Source organism: Scophthalmus maximus, chromosome 1 (genome assembly GCF_022379125.1).
Source record: "Scophthalmus maximus strain ysfricsl-2021 chromosome 1, ASM2237912v1, whole genome shotgun sequence".
In the NCBI taxonomy this organism is placed as follows: domain Eukaryota; kingdom Metazoa; phylum Chordata; class Actinopteri; order Pleuronectiformes; family Scophthalmidae; genus Scophthalmus; species Scophthalmus maximus.
In genome coordinates, this window is record NC_061515.1 from 24,709,232 (window position 1) to 24,731,063 (window position 21,832).

The window sequence follows — 21,832 nt, forward strand, 5'->3', positions numbered from 1 at the left end:
AGCGAGGCGAAGATGACTGGGCCAGCAGCTGGGCCAGCAGGCGGAGCTGCTGGTTCTGTTTCTCAATGACTGTGCCCAGCTTTTGCACCAAATTCCCCTGACAGTCTGAGGAAGAGTTTTACAAAAAGAAAGACGCATCAAAAAAATACAGGTCGTTTCACCATTTCATTTACAGACAGAAAACTATCTCAATATCTTCTCATCATCAAGAAGAGGGGAGTATGGGTTTGATGACTCACCTCCTCCACTGGGTTTCTCAGTGGGCTTCACAGCTGGGGGAAAGAAAACATACAACATGAAATGAAAGATAAATAGGAAGCATTTTGAAAAAAAACATCACCCCAAAATGTCTGTTTTTGTCAGTAATAATTCCCTTTTTGGGGCCACTTAATTCCTTCAATAGAACCGTAGATAGATTCAATAGAAAGGGTCTGAGTTAATGTGTGCACATATGATACACATTGTCACTGATTTACCTGGACGGAGAGCATCCTCCAGATTGAATCCAAAGCCATCTAGGAATGAAAGGTTTGAAATATTAAAATAAATGTCTGCCTCAATTATTTGAATCACCAGTCCCATGATGAAACCCCCTCAGGAAACTGAGATTCTACAAGTTGAGCATTACATTTTTATATATATATAGTGTTTTGCTATTGTTTGATATAAAGTGTCGCGCCCCCCCCCCCTCCACCTCCCCCCCCCCCCCCCCAAAAATCCTAAAATGTCCCTGTCCCGCTTGATAAAGGACTGTAGTGTCATTATAATAAACATAACTCAGTCAGTACCTATAGAGAGGTGACATATTTGAGGAAAAAACATAAATACAGAATAAATGCAGATCAGATGTTGACGCTTCTCGAACTCACTTCCTCCAGCGGCCGGGGCAGGTTTTGGATCTGAGGATCAACACAAATAATATCTCAGTATTCAGTCCACAATCTGCTGGGAGACGAGTCATTGGGATCCAGAAAGACCTGTACTGCCTACAAACTGCAGCTCACAGCTCCCTCTATGAGGCTCAAATGTGTCAAACGCATCAACTTGTGTCAGTGGTCTTGGACACTGTACAGGGTAAAATTATCTAATTCACTGCATACATGTAATTCAGATTGGTTGTGACACAATCCCATCTAAAATGACTCTTGTAGACTCACCTCGTCCAGTGGCTTTAGTGGGTTTGGCGCCCGAGGCTCCTGTAAGACAGACACACTGTGTATAAGCAGCAGGCCTCAATGCCCAACCAATTGTTGTTTTCACCGTGCCTCGTGTGAATGTCGACTCACCGTTGCCACGAAGTTGATCAAACACACTTAATCCTGTTTAAGGAAGACACGACAACCCATTACAAAACATTCGAGGTCAACAAGCACATGGACTGCATTTATACAGCGCTTTTTCTAGTCTTGTCGGCCACTCAAAGCACCTTAGAGCCACAGTCACTCATTCGCACACAAAAGCTATTTATGCTGCTTTTTGTGTCACATTCAGAGCAATGGTCAGAGCAATTTAGAGTTAAGTCTGTTGCCCAAGGACACTTGCAGAACACGAAGGCTTGCAGAACACCATTGACGCAAGCATCTCAATTTAATCAAAGAAGTGTTTTATGAAGGGTGATGGATTATGGTATGGGGCGAAAAGTCACGCACACATGATCTGTGGAGGCATACTCTTAGGGAACAGTCTTTATTTCTTTCTTTAATTGACAACCACAGACCTGGGGATACTGTAAAAAGACAAAAAAAATCTAAAGCAAAATACCACAAAAATAGGTCATGAATTATTTCAAGCTCCTGAAACGTTTACAGCTTTCTATCTGACGATTAAAACTATTGTTGGTGGTCAGGTGTGAATAAATAATGAACTGCCAGATGCAGATGAAATGCATCGCATCATGTTTGCAAAGGGAAATAAACGGAGCACATTTGAACTTCAGAACGTCCTCGGATTAAAACGTCATGCGCGTTTTTGAAGCCATCGGCTTCAAAGACGCAGGAGAAGTCGGACAACATTTGTAACCAGCATGCATTGTGTTGAGTCTGCGTTAAAATAATCCCTCCTTGAAGTCGGCAGGATTTTTGCCTCTGCCTTTTAGCCCGTTAAATTGCTTCTTGAACATAGTTGGAAAACCTTTATTCATACAACAATATTCAATTTTTAAAAATAACAATGGACCTGAGGCAATTGCACACTCACCTGTCCAACGCTTTGGTCTGTTCCCAGCTGGTGCACGAAGGGGATCTGTGAAACACAAGCACATCAGTGAATAGAACACAAAGCAGAAACAGAGCGCAATTTCTACGGCACATTTCAAACACACAGATTATTCGTAGGATTTTACACTTATTGTAAGTCACTTTGGACAAGAGCGTCTGCTAAACGAATGTAATGTAATGTCATGTGGTGCTGGACAGTAATAAGTAAAAAATGTTGGGCGTGGGGCCTCCGTGAAATGTTGGTGTTGTCACACCACAGGCTTAAAGGCCTGGGTGGCAGCAGAAATGGCGCAACGCCCAGACACGTGTAATGATCTGCAGTTATCATCAACCACGAGAAGGACAACAGTCAGCAGCATTTTGTTACTGTTGTGACTTGTTTATCTGGGAATTTCTCCGACGGCCCTCAAGCAGTTGGGACACTACAGTCTGACTCACACGTGTGAGGCACATTTCGACATCCGTGTCCCGCTTCCGCTCTCATTTCATAATACACAGTAGATCACGCAAACACATTTAATAACCAGAGTGACACGTTCCACCCAAAGAGAGATCTCACCATCGCCATCATTGTCTTATCATGGGCGCCGAAATAGTCAGAGCTGCCGCTGTGTTGGGACAGTGGCCAAGACAAGTGATGGCAGACGACCAAATGATGTATTCATTTGATTCAACACCATTCAACTCTCTTCAACGTGTAGGTAGTCATTAGGGAAATTCCATATACTCTAGTGTCCCATATCTGGTATTGCTCCTAAATGTCAGATACATATCGATGGTTAGTAAATATAAGGGGTAGGGTCAAATATAAGTAGACATAACTCACCGTTGTCAAAGGGGGAATCGGGAAGGTCAGATCCTGGATGAGGGAGACGTGAAAAACGTCACAAATGTACATCAGCTTATGAGACCCTATGACTCGACTGGTGCTCATGACTGTGATCACTTCTGATTTGTTACCGTCCATTACTCTTCATCAGTCCGAGACGCTCATCTAAAATATACCCAATCAGCACGTCTCCAGGTTCGGATCCTTGCAGGGGGTCGTACTGTACATTTCTCGGTCGCTGGCAAACACTGACCGATAATCTCGAAAAAGTTTTTTTCCACAGTAGAAAAACCTGTTTGCTAAATATTCCTGGTCTGGCAGATAATGACAGGTCTTGGTTTTTTTCTTTGCGGGCTTTTGTTTATTCATGCTTTGATATTTTTTTTTCCCTTGTGTGTCTGTGTCTTAAGTTGAATTACCTTTTGGTTTTCCATTTTGCTCGTTTGCTGATTCCTGCTTTTGAAATTGGTTTCCTGTTCTCCTGTCTCTTGTTTTCTGTCACCTTGGGTTTTTCTTGTGTTTCCCTACCTGTGATCACCGGCGCCTGTTCCTAACGTGTCTCTCCTGTGTCTAATTATCTCTGCTCTGAGGTTTAGATTCACTGAGCTTGAGTTTTAGATCACCTAAGTTTGAGTCTTTAGATCACCTGAGTTTGGATCTTGTTTGTTTTCCCTTATAAAACTGTAAATCTGTTTTTTTTTTCTTACTTAAAAAAAACAACAAAAAAAAACTTTTGCCCTTGTCTAAAATGTGGGTCCTGCTCCATTATATCCCGCCAAATACATCTTAAGAGGGGTATTCTGAGTGTCGTGGAGACGCGTCGTGCTATATTTTATATGCTCTTGCATTACTGGATATTTGTCAGCGACAATTTGTTACAATGCAGTGAACACTGTCTTTGTAACGATCAAATTTAAGTGAGGTTTAAGATTTAGACCCTCACATGGTTGTGAATCAAGGCCTCGATGTACACACAGGTTTACAAAGTGTTTTCAGTTCAGGTCCTCCAGTAGGATGGAGAAGAGGAATCTTCACCAGCATCAATGATTTCAAGTCACAAGCACCAGTCTTATACTGATGACACCACTGACTGACTGAGGGTTCGGCTGGTTAACACCGATCAACAAATTGATGCACACTGATCACTTCCATCCCTATCAGTCGTACAGATACAGCATACGAGCAAACTGAGTTTTTAAATATTATTTCAAAATATATCGTTTCACACAGCAGATAACAAACCATGCTCTTGAGTGCTGTAAATGTTATGACCGCTAAGCTTTTCAGGCTCCATCTTAAAAAGATCCTTTCAACCCCTTTTTTTAATGAAAGTTTAAGAAAGTCACTTGTCCAGTCTTCATCTTACCTTGAACTGTTACTGCTGCAGTAGCCAGAAGCAGACAGCACGTGATCTTCAAACCAAACTCCATGGTGCTAACTTTTAGACAGAATAAGAACCCGGTTGCAGCTCAGTAGATGTGACTTGCTGTGCACCAGTTGCAGCCGACCTGTGCAACCACAGTCCAGAGCCTCATGTTTTAAAGGACAGACGGGGTGTGTCCGTCTGAGACGGGGTCCTTACATCAGACATATTGTGACATATTATTCTTGATAAACCTGGAATAAAAACAGATTAGTTTAAAACCAACAGTCATTACTGAGCAATTAGTGGTGAGAATGATTCTTGGCAGTCGGTAATTTTGAGTTGTGTTCCCAACGGTCAGCTTACACCTGAGTTATACAGCAATTAATAACAACACTTCATTTGTCTTGGGAAATGATCTGGTATTACTCAGTAATGCACAGCCCACTTCATTGTTGTTCTCATCCCGCTGAACCGGCGAGTTTATCGCCACACTCAAGAAAGAGACTACATTAAAAACAAGACAATCAATAAGCCATTATTAATAAACAATGAAAAGATTACAGTATCAAATTAAAGCATGCAGTAGCACCGAGATCTAAAAAGCACGCGCCAGAGGCTGCTCGAAGGTGAGCTATGCTTGCGGCCGTGTTGAAGGGCCACAACCAAAATGATAAGAGGTAGATAGCTTCCTATTTCCTGTTTCCTCTGATAGTGCCAGATATTAAAATATGGCGGAAAAAAGTGAAAGAAGAATTATTCCTACATTGAAGGTATAAATATTTAGTGATGATTGGTTTTTGAAACCATTGTATTCCTCATTTTGATAGGCAACGACAACGACCCTGACCCTGACCCTGACCCTGACCCTAACCTGATTGAAGTTCAAACGCAGCATTAATATGAGTATAAAATGATAGAAAGTGCATGGAATGTAACACCGATTGTCCGCCATCTTTAGAATTTTAGGAAAAGCGTGACAATATGCATGCACAAGCAGTGATCCAATGAGCAACCTCATTCTTATCATGTTGTGGGCCCCATACAATACTTCCATTTGATTAATATGAAGATGAGAGCTACAGACCTAAATGTATATACATTTTTTTCCTGTCTTCACTCAAAGTGTTAGTGCCTAGTACAACATACCAATGTGTTATGACTTTTGTGTTTGGCTCGGTCGGAAAATAGACGGTTATAACAGTTACTGAGTTCTACAGGTTGTCAGTGAGCATGTTCGGAGTCTTGTCAGTCATCTCAACTATGAGAGTGAGTTGAATCTGTGTACTTGTGATTGGCAGAAAGAGCAAAAGAAGGCAGGTGTTAATGTTACTGCTCGTTGAGGGAGAAGCGTAAGAGTTACAGGGAGCCGTGAGTGATCTGAATGTGGAGATTACACTGTTACTTGATTAACATTCCTTCTGTACCTCCGTTAAGTCTCTCTTGTTCCTTCCTTGTGTGTGTTTGCCTTAGTTAACTTACTTTTGTTATTCCTTGTGGCCTTGTGTTTCTTGTATTAAGTTTGTTATTTCCTGTTTTACTTTGTAGTTTCTTTTCTCGTGTTGGCTGCAGTTGTTTCTTTCTTTTTTTAATCCATATTTAAATGTGCCAAACTAACAAAATGACTGCAGACATCATCAAAGCTTTCATTTGCAGAAAGGGGGGCCTGAGATTGGATGACAGCACCCACCCCATGGTGTGATCATCACATGATCGTCTACTGCTCTTTTATCAGATCTAGGATCTGTGAGAGTGCTCTGCGGTGATTACACAGTGGAGTTTAAAGGAGGTAGTTGCATAAAAATATTGAAATTAAAATTAAAAATGAATAAAAAAGTTTTGCTTGTTCAGTCAGTTTAATTAAAGATTACAGCACCACATAACTGAAGCCATTTCACAATTTAAATGAAGGAGATAATGAATGGACGAAGAATAGATGGCTGTATGGATGGATAGTTTTCTGTATAATAAACAAACATAATAAACATAAAAATAATGTTATGCACATGTAGAATAATAAACACAATGTGTATTCCTATAGACATATATATAAATGCCTTTAAAAAGCAGCTAGACTCATTGATTCAAAGTGGTCTCGTCCTCTACTATCTAGTTTCACAAATGCGTGTTCATGTTTTGTTGTCTGGTTCTTTTGTTTTTTAATTTGAGCTATTGTACTTTTGAGAAGCACATTTTGACTTTCATCTGTGTGTTCAAACTAAATGCATAGGAAAGGTGCTTCAATGCTTCCTTTCCTATCTCCTTTAGGATAGGGTATATGTTTAAGCCTGCATGAATTAACAATCTAAGAACACACAGGGGGAAGTAGCATAGGATGCGCACAATATTATGTAGTGAATATGTGGCGTCGGATTCTCCGAGCTGCCCTGTTGGCTTTTCCTAAGTCCTATAAATCCTCCTTTATACCTTTCCTTGACCTCATGACGATTTCCATTGAGGTCAAGGAAAAGTGTTTAGGAAAAGTCGACAGGAAGGACTTTCCGAATCCACTCCCACAACCACAGCTCTCCTGTTTTTCTCCAAAGAGGATGCGATGCTTTTGATCTCCTTCTAGCAGTTATTTATTCACACATTAAAAAAAATGGAGTTTGTTAAGTAGTGCTCTTGTCTTGTAGGTTGTAATTTCATCTTTTTTCCAATTCTTTTAAGGACATACATTATGATAGGCCTATTATACAAGCACAACATTTTCAAATGGAAAAAAGCGTAGATCTTTTTATGAAAGTAGTACATAAACAGTAATTCATAAATCAATTGGAATTTAGCCAATCAGAGAAGAAAATTATTAAATAAGGGAGCAAGGACTTCAGAGGCTAAGTCAAAGAGCAAGAAACAAGAAATATACCTTTGATTTTTTTTCACCTTCTGACACAATGATGCATCAAGTCAGACCCGGCTAATAAGGGACAATTGGCCACCCTATTTTTGACACATGAATTCTAACCTATTATTTCATGGGCTATTTATTTGAACATATAAGGCTGCATATCATAATAACTGAGCAAATTAACAGGTTTCTGCAATAATCACACTAAATGCAATAATGCACAGTACATTTACACACACACACACACACACACACGCACACAGCATGTATTACTAAATAGGACACAAGAGCATTTGTTTTAGCTGTTATAAAGTGGGTCTGTCTGTCTTTCTTTTCTAATGCGCCGGCAGGAGCTCCTAATCTCCTGGTAGTATGAATAATAATACAATCACAAGGTCATGGACATGATCAATGTTTTTCAGGGGTTTTCCCTTGACGATATATTTGGACCGACAACACACAGCTATGCCCGACAATCCAATACATTGATAAGATCTATTGGGGTAAAAGCAGTTCTTTCTCCTTGACAGTTAACCGGAACCATTTCTGGCATCCTGTGACCGGCTTGTGCTTGCGACGCCGTTTTCCTTGAGGGCGGAACCGCGGACACATATAGCCCCGCGCCGGCTGCCACCCGGACTCATTACACTGAAACACAGAGGGACTCGGAAGCTGTTCGTCGGGACGCAACAATGATGTGGCTGCAGCAAGTGGTTCTTCCTCTCATCAGACTGTATATGTGCGGCATTAAAGTTCTTCTCTATCAGATGTTCAACAGATCTTTCACGCTGCCAGGTCAGGTCCATTTATTCTACTTTACATTTGATTGTGTCTGCTGGGCTGTGTTCTTTAAACCCATAATTCCCCGTGCCCTCCATTTGCATACCAGACTAGGTAGGAAAAAATAATGATTTCCGGCAATGTTGTGTTATTTATTGACAAAGGGTGTTCACCGAAAAGACTGTCTGTATTAATTTTTACTGTCGGTGTCTTGTGGTGGCTTCGGCCTGCGTCTGATAGGCAAAGCAAGTTTAGAATGTGAGGATAAACACAATCATCTACCCTGCTGGTGCTACTAGCCAGTCTCAAATTCATACTGACCTATGGATCATCTGTTATATTGTGTGTACGTTGTAATATAAATCAGGTGAAGTTGACATTAAGTGAAGCGTGTTTCCATGTAGTTGTACAGCTTCCTTGTTCCACAGTGTGTTTAGAAATGGACCACTAGCACATACAATATTCCAAATAGTTTTTTTCTTTAAATGTATTTCACATTTAATGAATTTCTGCCTGGAAAAAGTCAATTAAAGGCTGAATCAGACTGGATTACTGTCTCATTTTCACTGGTCAGTGATTTAAATCCTGATGTCCTTATAGTAAATCTCTAGATTTTTCATTTTGGGCTGTAGAAATGATTGTTTTCCCTCTGATTTCTAAGTGGATTTGTAGAGGTTAATCCTGAGATAACATAATCCCGTGTGAGCCACACTGAATCATACCACTATGCCTCAACTATGTGACTGAGATTTGACTCAAAGAAAGAAGGTGGACAATATCAGGCCTTTGTCTTTGCCCCGACTGAATGACCAGGTCACTTCACCAGAGGAAACATGTAATCCAGAATCAATCGTTAAATTATAGAGGAACACGGTGAAGATTTCACCCTTCACCTTCCCCTGAGCAGTTTATCCTGCTGAAAGTTTAACTTTTTTTTAAAGAAGAAATTATCACCCTTGACCCTGGAGTAATATCTGTTACATTCCTTGTCTATTTACTTTTTCGAGAGCTTCTGGGGAGTGTGCTCAATAGAAGCCCATGCGTTTATTACTACAAGATGTGATTATAAGATGTTGTAAGATCTACTGTCTGGACCTCCGCATCAAATTATTTGAAAGCGGTGGAACAGCTGCCCCTGAATAACAAAACAACTCCCTCTTTGTAATGCTCCTCATGCAAACTTACACTGGAGTGCATAGTGTTTTGAGTATCTGATTTGGAATTAAAGCATCAAACCAAATGGAAATTTTGTTTTCAATCATGGGATGGTAGAGTGAGAAATCACGAATGCATCACACTTAAAGACAAAGATCCTGTTGTGCCTCTATGTGAAATGGGCTCATACGCTTATAATCTCTCAAAGAATGTGAGCTATTCAAAGGCGAGTAAGGGGATTTGTTGTTGCCTGTAATGAACCATTGCAAAAAGATATAGACTCTGGTCTATAATTGATAAAACAAAAATTCCAGCTCTTCACATCCTTACTCTTAACTCAATGATTTGTTTCTCTCTTCTTCTTACACTCTTTAATATCTTTTTAAAAAGAGATGGGAATTTGGTGATAAAGGTTTGGTACTTGTAAATCTGTTTAGCTGTGACTGCATGACGGAGCATAAGGCATGTTTGAGTAGTATAACAGGTGACCTCATATGTATTGCTCAAAATCAACTTATTCAAGACTTTCAGCAGTAACCAGAGGTATAAAATGTCACGTTAATGAAACTCGGTTTTTTATTTGCCTTTTTTGCAAAGCTGTGGAAGCCCAATAATTGAGCCAGGCATGAAATCAATCAGATGTATTTGGAATTGTTCGTGTGCATCTGTATGAGTAAGGCTTAAGTTAAGGGACCATTTTCATCTGGTAGCAAACGATTAATTACTACCAAGAGTTTAGGTTCCATTTCAACAAATAATAATTAATTAGATTTAGCATTAACAAAAACTAGAAATTACTCGTTCTTTTTCAGATTCAGCCATGGTATGACGTCACAATATAGAAAACATTGAATTTGACTGATGCCTCTTTCGCGCCGATATTTTTTATGTTTTCTTGTTAAAGAAACATTACATTGTGTTATCACAAACTTCAATACACTAAATACAGTAGAGGGCGATATGTTGATTTATATTAGATTCAATTTATTCATGTCTTTAATATGTCTGCCTGTATCAGACGATTAATCATTTCACATGCTTTTCATGATAAGGTGCTTAACACCTTATTCTGGTTATTTTATCCATAAATTGTCTTTCTATACCTTTTTTGTCCAAAAAGTTAATATATCACTGTTAGTGATGTCGTTTTTGTGGTAATGCAACAACCATATATTGATTGGAATCTCGATTGCTACGGCAAAAGTCAAGGCATATGGTTCATCCCTAATCACAATATACTGTATATTGCTCATGTGATGTAGAATTATGAATACAGTGACTGTTTTATCAATATTTGCTCATTACGTCTTGAGGGTACATTGATTCATTTGATTGAGGGATTATTGCATGAAACATTTATAGATCACAGTACTTCATAATCAATTTATCTGATTTCTTCTCTCACCTGACCTCTAACTGTAGTCTGGTTGTTGTGTACATGGAAATGCAGTCATTAAATGTGATATTTCACCTGGTTATGATTCAGCTGATATCAAACTTACTATTCTTGTTAGGTGCTCACTAAACGAAGGCATCCGAGTGGATTGCTAACCAAAGGAACCAATGGAGGGGAAAAGCTCTGGACCTTCGTGCTCTGGCCTCAATTTGGTCGCACACCCACGAGCAAAAAGCAAAGTCTGGAAATACTTTGGCTTTGACACTGATGCAGATGGCTGCATATTGCACTGGAAACGGATTTACTGTCGTGTTTGTATGAGTCAAATTGCTTACTCTGGAAATACCTCCAATCTGTCGTACCACCTTGAGAAGAACCATCCAGTACAGTTCAGTGAGTTTTTGAGGAGTAACTCAGATCACATGCGTGAGGCATTCGCCACAGCATTCTCCAGGATAAAGACGGAGCCTTCAGTTCCCCATGGTCAGCAACAATCCCAGGACACTAATTCAAGGCATACCTTAGACTACGAAAACAGACGACACAATGATCTGACAACAGCTATAATCAACTTCATCTGTGAGGGCCTGTACCCTGTATCTCTAGTTGAAGAGCGTACCTTTAAGAGCTTAATGAGTACTGTCGATCCCGGGTATTCTCCACCCAGTAAAAGTGACCTGGCAGCTAAAATGGTTTCCCAGACATATTGCCAGATCAGGGACAAGGTCTTCAGTGAGCTTGCTGAAGTTGTGAACTGTGGAGTAACTACAGACCTGTGGCAAAGTCAAACCCAGAACAGAACATACATTTCACTCTCTATGCATTCTGTTAATTACAATAGTACATCGGGTTTCTCCATGACCAACAAGTGCCTCAAAACATTTGAAGTACTAGATGACAACACGGCCGAGAATATCACCAGAGCGATGTATGAAGCCTTTGTTGAATGGGGGATAACTCATAAAGTCAGTGGTGCCACCACAAATGGTTCAGTAGATATTATCAAAGCATGCTCGCTGCTGGACCTTTCAGTGGAAATGCCTTGCCTTGGACACACAATCAACCGCGCAATGGATGAAGCCTTCCAGCTTCCTCGGGTTAACAGCTTTTTGGGATGTTGCCGAAAACTTGTTGATCATTTCAGAGAACCCGCAATGTATCTGCTGAGAGAAAAACAGAAGCAGCATGGCCTCACCCAGTGTCAACTCCTGACGGACAGGGGTAGGTCGTGGTTGGCCACATTAGTGATGTTACAAAGACTGAAAGAGCAACGGGTTGCTTTAACTTCAACACTTGCAGAGAGTTCCAGCAGCCATCATTTTAACTTTGGTGGAGCAGACTGGATTTTATTGGAGAGCTTGATTGAAGTCCTCCAGCCTTTTAAAGTTGTAGCTGATATGTTCACTTCTTGCAGGTACCCAACCATTAGCATGGTGAGGCCTGTACTTCATATGCTGTTGAATACCACCCTCAAAATCAAAGAAGGGGATCTCAAAGAGACCAGCATGACCAAAGAGGTCATCTTTAAGGTCCTGTCCAGCACCTATTCACAGAATTCGCAAATTTCACAAGAGATCTCAATGTTCCTCAACATTGCCACGTTCCTGGATCCCCGGTACAAGAAGTTACCTTTCCTTTCAACTCAGGAACGGTCAAAAGTTGAGAGTAACTTAATTGAGGATGCAAAGGCAATCCTTGAAAAGCAGATTTCAGAGCGAGCATGTCTCGATGATTTATCCTTGTTGTCTGATGAGCCGCCTAGCAAAAAATGGGCACCTCCAGGAGAATCGTCAGCCAGCAGTTCGACCCAAGTCAACCCTTTGGCTGCCATATTTTGCCAGTCTGAAACCGACCATGGCCAGGAGGAGCTACATGCTCAGGTGGTAGAGGAGCTTAGCAACTATAAGTCACAGAGAGTTCTAGGTCTGAATGAAGACCCATTAATGTGGTGGACGGATCATGCAGCCTTGTTCCCCACCCTCCCCAAGGTGCTGCAGAAGTACTGGTGTGTTCCTGCCACTAGTGTACCTTGTCACAGGCTGTTCACTTCATCTGGGGCTTTTCTTTGTGGGAAGAGGAACCGGATAGCCCCGGCTCTAGTGGATCAGCAGGTCTTTTTGTATGAGAACTTGCGGCCCTACTATGCAGCCGAGCCCTGTGAGGAGGATTTGAACAATAGCTGGGAAGAACACTAGTCTGGGCCATCCTCTGGAGTCAATGTGGGTTTAAAATGCAAAAAGGACTGGGAATTTTGACAGCTTTGTGTGATCTACATGCATGACCTGCTGAAGCATTACATTACAAATTGCACCTTTAAATAATCTTTGTCTTAGTTTTGTGTCTTTTAATCTTTAGTCTTTTCAAGTGTTTTGATCTAATGAAATAAGTTTGACCTATGTTGCCTCACCCTGCCTTGTAAGAGTAGTGCAATATTTTAGGCGGAATGCTTTCTCTCTTTCTGTGAATGAGATGCAAATATTGTTTCAATTGCATCTCAGAGACAGCGCTCAACCAAGGACATGTAGCCTGTCCAAATTTCAAAATGATGCCTACTAACACCTTTAAAGCTCCCAGGGAGCCTCATTTGTTGAAATTGCATATAAACAGATAGAAAGAAACCAACTGTGGAGCTGTGTTTGTTTAAGAAATAGTAAAACTAAAACTATACATATCGTTCTCTGAAAGCAGATCGGCTACAGGCTCAAACTAAATATGTTAACAATTACTGAACGATTGCCATTAAATCTTTTTACCCAAGTTCAGCTGTGTGGACTTAATGTGTGCGGATGCTCTGACACAAGAATGGTCCTCTGATCATTTTTTAAATTCGGGCTCAGGAACCTACAAGAAGGAAAAGAGTGTGATAAATAAATTAAATCATAAATGTTCTTTGCTATTGAAATATCCTAGCCCTGTTGTTTTTTTCAAATCTGTATAGAAAATGTATTCCACTGTAATCAAATTGACGAATAAGCCACAATATGTTCATGTTGGATCAAACTAATCTAAAAGAATATTTATACTCTTGTTGTCACTATCTACCCTTACCTGCTACAAACATCCACCTGCTATGCTGTCATTGTTTTTCTTTTCTTTTTTTTCCTCCATTACTGCTTAACAGAAAAAGTGAAAAGCCTTGTCCTGCAGAACACTGGCACATATGAATGTTGTAAAATGACTTTGTGGAAGTAAAGATACTGTTTCAACATTTGCTTGACTGGTTAATGGGTTTTTTTAGTTTCTTTTTGCAATATAAATAAATTACTACTAACTTTATTATTGTCCATTTTTATTAACAGATTAAACATTCCTGTCCTTCCACATAGTCCACGTTTCTGTTTGAGCCCATGTGGATCAGTGGAGAAAGCTCATACTTGATTGTGGACTATGTGGGAACTGCCCAGTAGTTTGTTGAAATGCTGTGTGGCAGCGTGTGATCTGCTCCGTCCTGTCCTTCCTGCACTCTCAGTACTGGATCAGTAAGACCCTGGTGACGCTGGCTTTGGTGCGATAACGTGTAACCCCGCCAGCTATTTACAATAACACAATCAAATCACGTTGATACTGATTTGAGCCCTCTCTCCTCCACAGTCTTACCCACGCAAAATGGAAGGGTGGCCATTGTGACGGGGGGTACCAGAGGAATGGGTTTAGAGACGGCGAGACGCCTGGCAAGCCTTGGCATGCATGTTATCATAGGTAGGCTACTGCCCCCACTCAGTACATACCCTGCTTTCTATGAAGGACAGAAAATAACATAAGTATAAGTAAGTAAGTGACAAAATTTATAATTAAATACATAAATAAATTGAAAAATAAATACAGTTAATGATGAAAAAGGCTTTCTGTATCTCTATATTTTTGTATTTCTATTTTTTTTTTTTTTTAAATGAATGAATGAATTAATATATACTTATGACATTTTCTGACCTTCAAAGCTTTCTCTCATTAATACAGGTTCCTGATTGGTGGTCAGTTTAGCTTGAGCACTAATTTTCACTTCTATACATTTATGGTTTGTATCCTAATATTGGACTCATGGAGGCCATGAAGTTACAATGGAAGCAGCAGTTTTGTTTTTTATTTTCAAATGGATGCAAATTGTGTGCAGTAAAAAAATCTGTCCGACTGAGGTAATTACCTTGTATCTCTATCCCCAATATTCATATACTGTGGGGACAATGTTCGTGCAGCTTTCTGTTCATTAGTCCAAGTGATTGAAGGTAAAGCTCAGATTGGTTATGCTATAGTTTTACCATTACGTGTACTACTGTAGACTGATGGCATGAGTCAGTGAGGGCAGTAGTACTCGGTTTGATTGGTAATCTGCTGAACATCTGCCCACCAAGTCTGTCTGATCTCCATCATCTCCAGCTGGCAACGAGAGAGAAGAAGGTACAGAAGCCGCCCGGAAGATAAATGAGGAAGGCCATGAGGGAAGAGGTAATGATCACGCTGTCTCCACCTCTCTCTCTCTCTCTCTCTCTCTCTCTCTCTCTCTCTCTCTCTCTCTCTCTCCCTCTCCCCACACACATCACTCATCTTAGCCAAGGCAATGAAACCACACACTTTAAAAGCAGTCTGCACACCCAACATGAGATGTGACAGTTGAAGCCTGTAACACTGGCCCACTGCAGTTTTGTTTCTCCAGTATTTCCAAAATACAGAGCAAAACGTGCTAATGTACTATTTTACTTATAGTCCCCAAATGAAAGTAATGAATAAATAAAGTATTCTGCCGTCTCAAATATTCAGTTTCAATTAGCCGTTTTGTAAATTGGCCTCAAAAAGCATGTCTGTCATGGCTTCCACCATTATTTTTGACGTGAACTTTTATCCACGAGGAAAACTTTAAATGAAAGAAATGATCTGACATGTAAATGGACTATTTCCTACAAGTCTCATCCACTCGCACATTCATGCAGCTCTACTGTTTGCTGCACTGGTCTATAAGACTAAAAAAGCGCTATGGAAATACAGTACAGTCCATTGAACTGAATGCCAAACTGAGGGGCCCCCTATACTTACACTATTTATACTATAGTTGTCCCGCCAGAGTTTCATAATGATATTACATTTAAATTTACATAAAACATGAAATATAGACTTTGTGCTGTTACTTCATCCTAGAGCTGTGTGCAGCGCTCTTTGCCTCACTGTGTGTATGTGTGTGTTTGTGTGTGCACACTCACTCTCACACACACACACACACACACACACTAAAACACACTCCCCATTGGCAGCACTGGGATAGATTCCACCCATGTCAGTGGCCTGTCAGAATGTCCATTAAGATTGCAGCGTAGTCAACTGGCAGAATTCACCATGAACTAGGTAGATTTAATTTACTGTGCTGTGCATGTGTCGCTCCCCCGCCCCTCCAAAAGTTAGTAATGTATATTTCCAAGTAAAATCCCTCCATGCGTCTCACACAAACACACACACACACACACACACACACACACTCACTCCCGTCTTTGCCGGCACGCAGGGTGGTAATCCAGTCTAATGCCAGAAGGCATTCTGTCTCCCCACAAAGAGCTCATTGTCAGTCCCACCGTGTGAGAGCGACGACATTAATTGGACTTTTGAAGAAAAGTTTTCACCGTGCAACATGATATGATAAAAATATCTTTGCCCTGTCAACCGTCTCTTGTTGGCCGTCTCAGTTCGTGAATTGCACAGTGTAACTGCCATATGTGAGTGTGAGAATTGATTTCAGAGGTTTAATCCCAGAGGGCACATTTAGTACACACTTTTTTTTTTTACTTCAAAATACTACTGTTGGTTTACACAGCACTGAATGGTTTAGGGCCAGAATCCGTTTCTGATTTTGTGCTTTGCTACGAACCACCCAGACCTCTCAGACCTCTCTGGGACAGGTCTCTGTCCCCAGAGTCAGAACTAAACATGGAGAGGCAGCGTTCCGTTTCTTTGCTCCGCAGATCTGGCACAAACTCCACAAAAACTGCGGGTCTGCTGCAACTCTCAGTTCTTTTTAAATCAAAACTGAAGTCTTTTCTGTTTTCTGCCACCTTTCAGTGGATAAACTATGAATACATTTCTTGTACTGCATTGCAACTTTTATGTTTTTCTTCCCAATGCTTTTAATGTTTGAATGTTTTTGTTGAAATGTGCGATACAAATAAACTTACCTTGCCCTTAATTAAAGACCGTTTAAATTGAATAACAGGATTTTTTTTTTTTTTCCCCACAGCTGAGTTTATGTTTATGGACCTGACGTCACTGAAGTCAGTGAAGCAGTTTGTTCAGACGTTCAGAAACAGAGGTCTACCCCTCCATGTCCTGGTTAACAATGGTAGGCCGTCAATGTGAATACATAAAAGGTCATACTACTGATACATAGTTCAAGCTTCTTTTTTTTTTTTACATCATGCGTGGGTAAAAGTTTGGTCTTTGCTAACTCTGAAAAACACATCTCCTCCTCTTTTACTTTGCGCTTCTCTCATGGAGCCGGGACCATGCTGATTTCTGAGACACAGACGGAGGACGGCTTCGAGTTCCACTTCTGCCTCAACTACCTGGGCCATTTCCTGCTGACCAACCTGCTGCTGGACCTGCTGAAGAGGTCCGGGCGACAGGGCTGCTGCTCCAGAGTCATCAACATGTCCTCCGCCACACACTTTTCAGGAGTCCTGCAAATGGATGACTTGAACAGGAGGTAAAATGGAACCAGAGAAACTTTGTTTTTGTGTTGGTCCATAGATATCATTACTTATTCGCGTGCTGCGTTACTTCACACTCACCTGAGCTGGAATAAGCCAAAACTACAAAACTTTGCACAATAACTGGAAGTGATGTGCGTTAGCTTCTAAACCCTAATTATCTAAATTGGCCACGGGGTGGCGCTGTAATTAAGGCCCAAAAAATTTAATTTCGGAAAGACCACGCCCCTCACACCGTGTCTCCAATTGACTTGACATTTGCCACACGAGATAAGTTCAATGTGCTCTGCAAGCAGCAAACCACGGAGAGAGGATTATCATTTTATTGTCTATCTTAAAATCAGTCACTTTGAAAAGGAATGACTGTTTTTCAAATAGTTTTTTATGGTTAGTTATATCTTTTAAATTAAGTACAGACCAAGTGTCAACCCACCGTGACATCACCCATGGTTTGTGAGTGGCTGTATATTGAAGCCTTGAGTTTGGCATTTGACCGGCGGCATCTTGGGTTTTTCAAACCTGTAGTAGAATTTAGGGTGTGTCAAAGGGAGAGCTGGTCCACTGCTCGGCCACCTACACCTGCAACCATGCACCCATTGGACAAGTCCAGCTATCAATCACACTGTAGACACGCCACAATGTATTCGGTGCTGTATCGTCTATTTTACTCCATAATTTACAAATGTGTAAATCATGTTGTATTGAAGAAGACTTGAAACTAGCGATTGAACCATAAACTCCTCAGGAAAATGATTACTGATGTTATAAATCAAGTGAGAAGTAGTCATTTTCTATAGGAACAACCAGTCAGTCGCCCTCTGCTGGTGACTCCTGAGAACACAGGCTTCAGGCACTTCCGCATTAACTTCAATTTCCGGGCCCAGTCTTTGATACAGACATCCGGCATGTTCTGTTGGAGCTGAGCATCTTGTTGTTGTTGGTTTTCATGTAATAATACCTCAGGATAGGACTGTACGGACTTAACCTGCAGTATGCAGTCCAGTTGACCTCCAGAGTGAACCTGCCTCCGCCCCCTCTCTCTGTCTCCGTCTCCAGGATCTGCTACAGTTCCCACGGGGCCTACTCTCAAAGCAAGTTGGCCCTCGTCCTCTTCACCTACCACCTGCAGGAGCAGCTGACAGCCGGCGGCTTTCCGGTTACCGTCAACGCCGTGGACCCCGGTATGGTGGACACGGCACTGTACGACAACCTGAGTAGCCTTGCAAAGGTGCTGAAGAGACCGGTGGCCAAGATCCTGTTCAGGGTACATTTTTACTAATAGGACTTCTGTGTCAACATTTTCTCATTTCTTAATGTGGGCTGAGGCACACTGAGTGGAATAGGTAGTGTTCCATTAATATTTTTGAATGAATATTATGCAAATGATCACATTTATGCTAATGAAGGCACGTTTACCTACTTGTCAGCATTTCATTCCAAATTTATAGCGTGAAGATAGTTTTCTGAATCCAGATTGAACTCAACTTATTGAGCCTCTGAACTCCGGCTGATCTCATTCATCATGTCCCGACATTATTTACAGAATCTTTACAAGGTTCTGTTGCTTATTGTCTCAGGGTCTTTGAGGATGTTTCATGGGTCAATGTTAAGGTTCTAAAAATCCTTTAGGTTGTTCTAGGTGTTTTCACCTGACGTATGCATCGGGCTCTGTATATGTCTCTGTATATGTCATGGAGTGGAGGTAGGTCCAGAATTTCCCGGCTTGGGATGAATAAAGTATTTATCTATCTATTTATCTAGGTAGGTAAGTTCTAATGATCAGTGACAGTGTTCTAGACGTCCTTCAGTAAGAGGGGGTGTTCGGTGATTCTAGTGGTCCTTAACAAGTTTGTTGCAGAGGTCTTTCAGGTTCTCTAGGTGGTTCTTCTGGGAGAGTTTGTGATGGCCGTTCCCCACCACCATCCACACTCTGGTTTCTCCTTGTTTCATTGCCATCATGTTCGTCCTCCTCAGACTCCAGCCGAGGGTGCATCCGTGACCGTCTACGCTGCAGCGGCCTCTGAGATGGAGGGGGTGGGGGGCTGTTACCTGTATAACGGCGAGAAGACTCAGTCCTCTGACCTCTCCTACGACCCTGAGCTGCAGGTGGAGCTGTGGAAGAAGAGCTGTGTGCTCGTGGGCCTCCAGGAGGCCTGACACTCTGCTGGGACGGAGCCAGCGCCTCACTGTGGTTTGACTGTCCACAGCTGCTTAAATAATTTGTTTTACAAATATAGCTTGAGTGAAGAAACTTACTTCTCCCTCAATTATTATTAATTATTATTTTTATTAACAGGAGCAAAAGCAAATACCTGTAAAGAAAAACACAAATATTTAGTTCTTCTTGTCTGATCTGATAAAGATGCCAGAATAACTTAAACAGCACATACTAACTTAATAACTTAAATAATAACTAACTTATTAACTAACTAAATTTTATCATTTGACCCATTGATCTCGTACTCTGTTTACACTTTGTGATCGCTCTGCTGCCCAAATCTTAACCACATCTGATCCTGGGCTGATTGTAGGGTAAGGGTTAGGTGACAATCTGCTTCTTAGTTTCCCTCCGAGAGCTCACGACAGTGTTTCATTAGCAGAGGGAAATCCAATCCGTTCCCAGACCACCACGTGTAATCCTGTAAACGCCCTTTTACAGCGTAAGTAAAAAAATCTTGTGTTTAAAGAAACAAAATCATGCCAAAACGTTGAGTTTGTTTCATAATCACAGACAGCCTGAGCTCATAAGTGACCTAAATGCTTCATCAGTGCCTGTTAGTCTACAGATGTTGTACTTTTGTTGTTTTTATATATATATTATATTCTGGCACTGTCTCCATGAATTTTCCACAGGTGGCCTAATGTGATGTGAAACTACTGAAAACTTTGGAGGGGTGGGGACTTTTAGCCTTACTGAAAACATTCATTATGAATCAGCCATTATATTTGGTAGCATATAAAAAAAATCGAATAGCCCCCACAAACTGTAGTTTCAGTTCAATTCAATTCAATTTTATTTGTATTGCGCCAAATCACAACATACATTGTCTCAAGGCACTGTACATAGTGAGGTCAATATTACAATATTACAGGGAAAACCCAACAAATCCCACAATGACCAAAGCACTTGGCAACTGTGGAGAGAATAAAAACTCCCTTTTACCAGGAAGATATCTCTGACAGAACCGGACTCGGTTGTGGGCGGTCGTCTGTCTCGACCGGTTGGGGTGAGGAGAGAGATGGGGGAGGGAGCAGCGGTGGGAGAAAAGAGGGAGAGAGGAGAGACAGAGACAGAGATAAATTTGTACAACCGCCGCTTTAATCTCTACCAGACTGATACTTATAATTACAAAAATAATACTGACATTTATAGATGCAATTATGTTATTAATTGTTGAATGTACAAACCGTTTGCTGAAGGCAAACATGTTGTTGTTGTAGTAGATTGTGGGTACATATTATTATTATTATGGTTGTTATTATTACTATTATCATCAGTATTATCATCTTTATTTACTTGATTGTATCATTTAAGCCTTTTTTTTCTTTCTCTCTGGTCATTACGATTCCATGAAAAGAACAAAACCAACACCGGTACAGTATTCTGCCCGAAATGTGGATTAATCCACCTTTTGAAAAGTCCCCAACAAATGCACTTAACGAAATGTTGGTTTGTGTTTCCTCACGTTGTTTGTTCACAACAAGAACCTTTCAGTAATTTCTGTGTTGATCAGTTTTTCGGATATGTTGAGATGTGTTTCTAAATGCTTGGTCATAGCAGCTGATGAATTTTGGATGTGTATTTTCTAAGCAGTGTGATTTTCACTACACTGAATATACGTGATTCTTTTACTGCTTGAATCTGATTTTAGAATAATCAGGCAGTGCAACCTAATATGTGAAATGACTGTGAGCTGCCACATGAGTTCATGACAAGAAGTTCTTCCTTTTCAATACTGTGACACTTGTCTGCTGATTTTCAGAATACCACTATGAATGTAGAGATCAAAATAACACAAGCCTTCAAAGATTCAACACAAGGTTATGGATCAATTGTGATTGGTTGGATTCAACATAATTGTATCCAATCAGCAAAGGTCTATGTGAGCCATGTGTGACTGTCCTCCGTCTGTGCGTCAGTTACTGTTTATAATAATTTAAGTGTTTATCGCTGCTTTTCTTTGCATTGTGATTATTGTTTATTGTCATCGCCACTCTACGACGTGCAATACATTTCAGTCGAAGCTGTATTCCAATCACGACCAAACTGTCAATCAGAACACACTGCAAATGGCGTCTTCTTCCTGTGGGTTCATGTGTAGTCTTCTGAATATTTGGTCTGTTTGGTCTCAGACTGAGAGAGATGATTGCTTGGAGCAAGACCACATGAACTAATAAAAACTACCTTTGAGATGCCAAAGCACCTATTGTGACTTATTGAGTCCACATTATTTACTTGTTATATCATTTTTGCTTCATATTTGTCGTTTTAATTTAAAAGATATTGGAAGAAGACGGCTGTCTTGCGTCCATGTTTTTGCAAACACCAAGAGTCAAAT

The 21,832-nt window shown here is 40.8% G+C and overlaps 2 protein-coding genes across 2 annotated transcripts; both read left to right on the forward strand.

Moving 5' to 3' along the window:
* Positions 1 to 7,914: 7,914 nt before the first annotated feature.
* LOC118303455 (E3 SUMO-protein ligase ZBED1-like) lies at positions 7,915 to 13,797 on the forward strand. Its single transcript, XM_035629586.2, has 2 exons — positions 7,915 to 8,051; positions 10,706 to 13,797. Exon 2 carries the CDS (start codon positions 10,755 to 10,757, stop codon positions 12,780 to 12,782), a length of 2,028 nt encoding a protein of 675 aa, XP_035485479.1. The 5' UTR covers positions 7,915 to 8,051; positions 10,706 to 10,754; the 3' UTR covers positions 12,783 to 13,797.
* dhrsx (dehydrogenase/reductase (SDR family) X-linked) lies at positions 7,919 to 21,696 on the forward strand. The gene is made up of 7 exons (XM_035629587.2): positions 7,919 to 8,051; positions 14,179 to 14,286; positions 14,962 to 15,030; positions 16,805 to 16,906; positions 17,062 to 17,269; positions 18,330 to 18,537; positions 19,248 to 21,696. Exons 1-7 carry the CDS (start codon positions 7,949 to 7,951, stop codon positions 19,428 to 19,430), a joined length of 981 nt encoding a protein of 326 aa, XP_035485480.1. The 5' UTR covers positions 7,919 to 7,948; the 3' UTR covers positions 19,431 to 21,696.
* The last annotated feature ends 136 nt before the right edge of the window (positions 21,697 to 21,832 follow it).

Excerpts from the sequence above, each read along its gene's own strand:
- LOC118303455 (XM_035629586.2), top strand. The coding sequence starts at position 10,755 with ATGGAGGGGAAAAGCTCTGGACCTTCGTGCTCTGGCCTCAATTTGGTC.
- dhrsx (XM_035629587.2), top strand. The coding sequence starts at position 7,949 with ATGATGTGGCTGCAGCAAGTGGTTCTTCCTCTCATCAGACTGTATATG. Across the intron at positions 15,031-16,804 it reads GGAAGGCCATGAGGGAAGAG|CTGAGTTTATGTTTATGGAC; the intron begins GTAATGATCACG and ends TTTTCCCCACAG. Across the intron at positions 16,907-17,061 it reads CCATGTCCTGGTTAACAATG|CCGGGACCATGCTGATTTCT; the intron begins GTAGGCCGTCAA and ends TCTCTCATGGAG.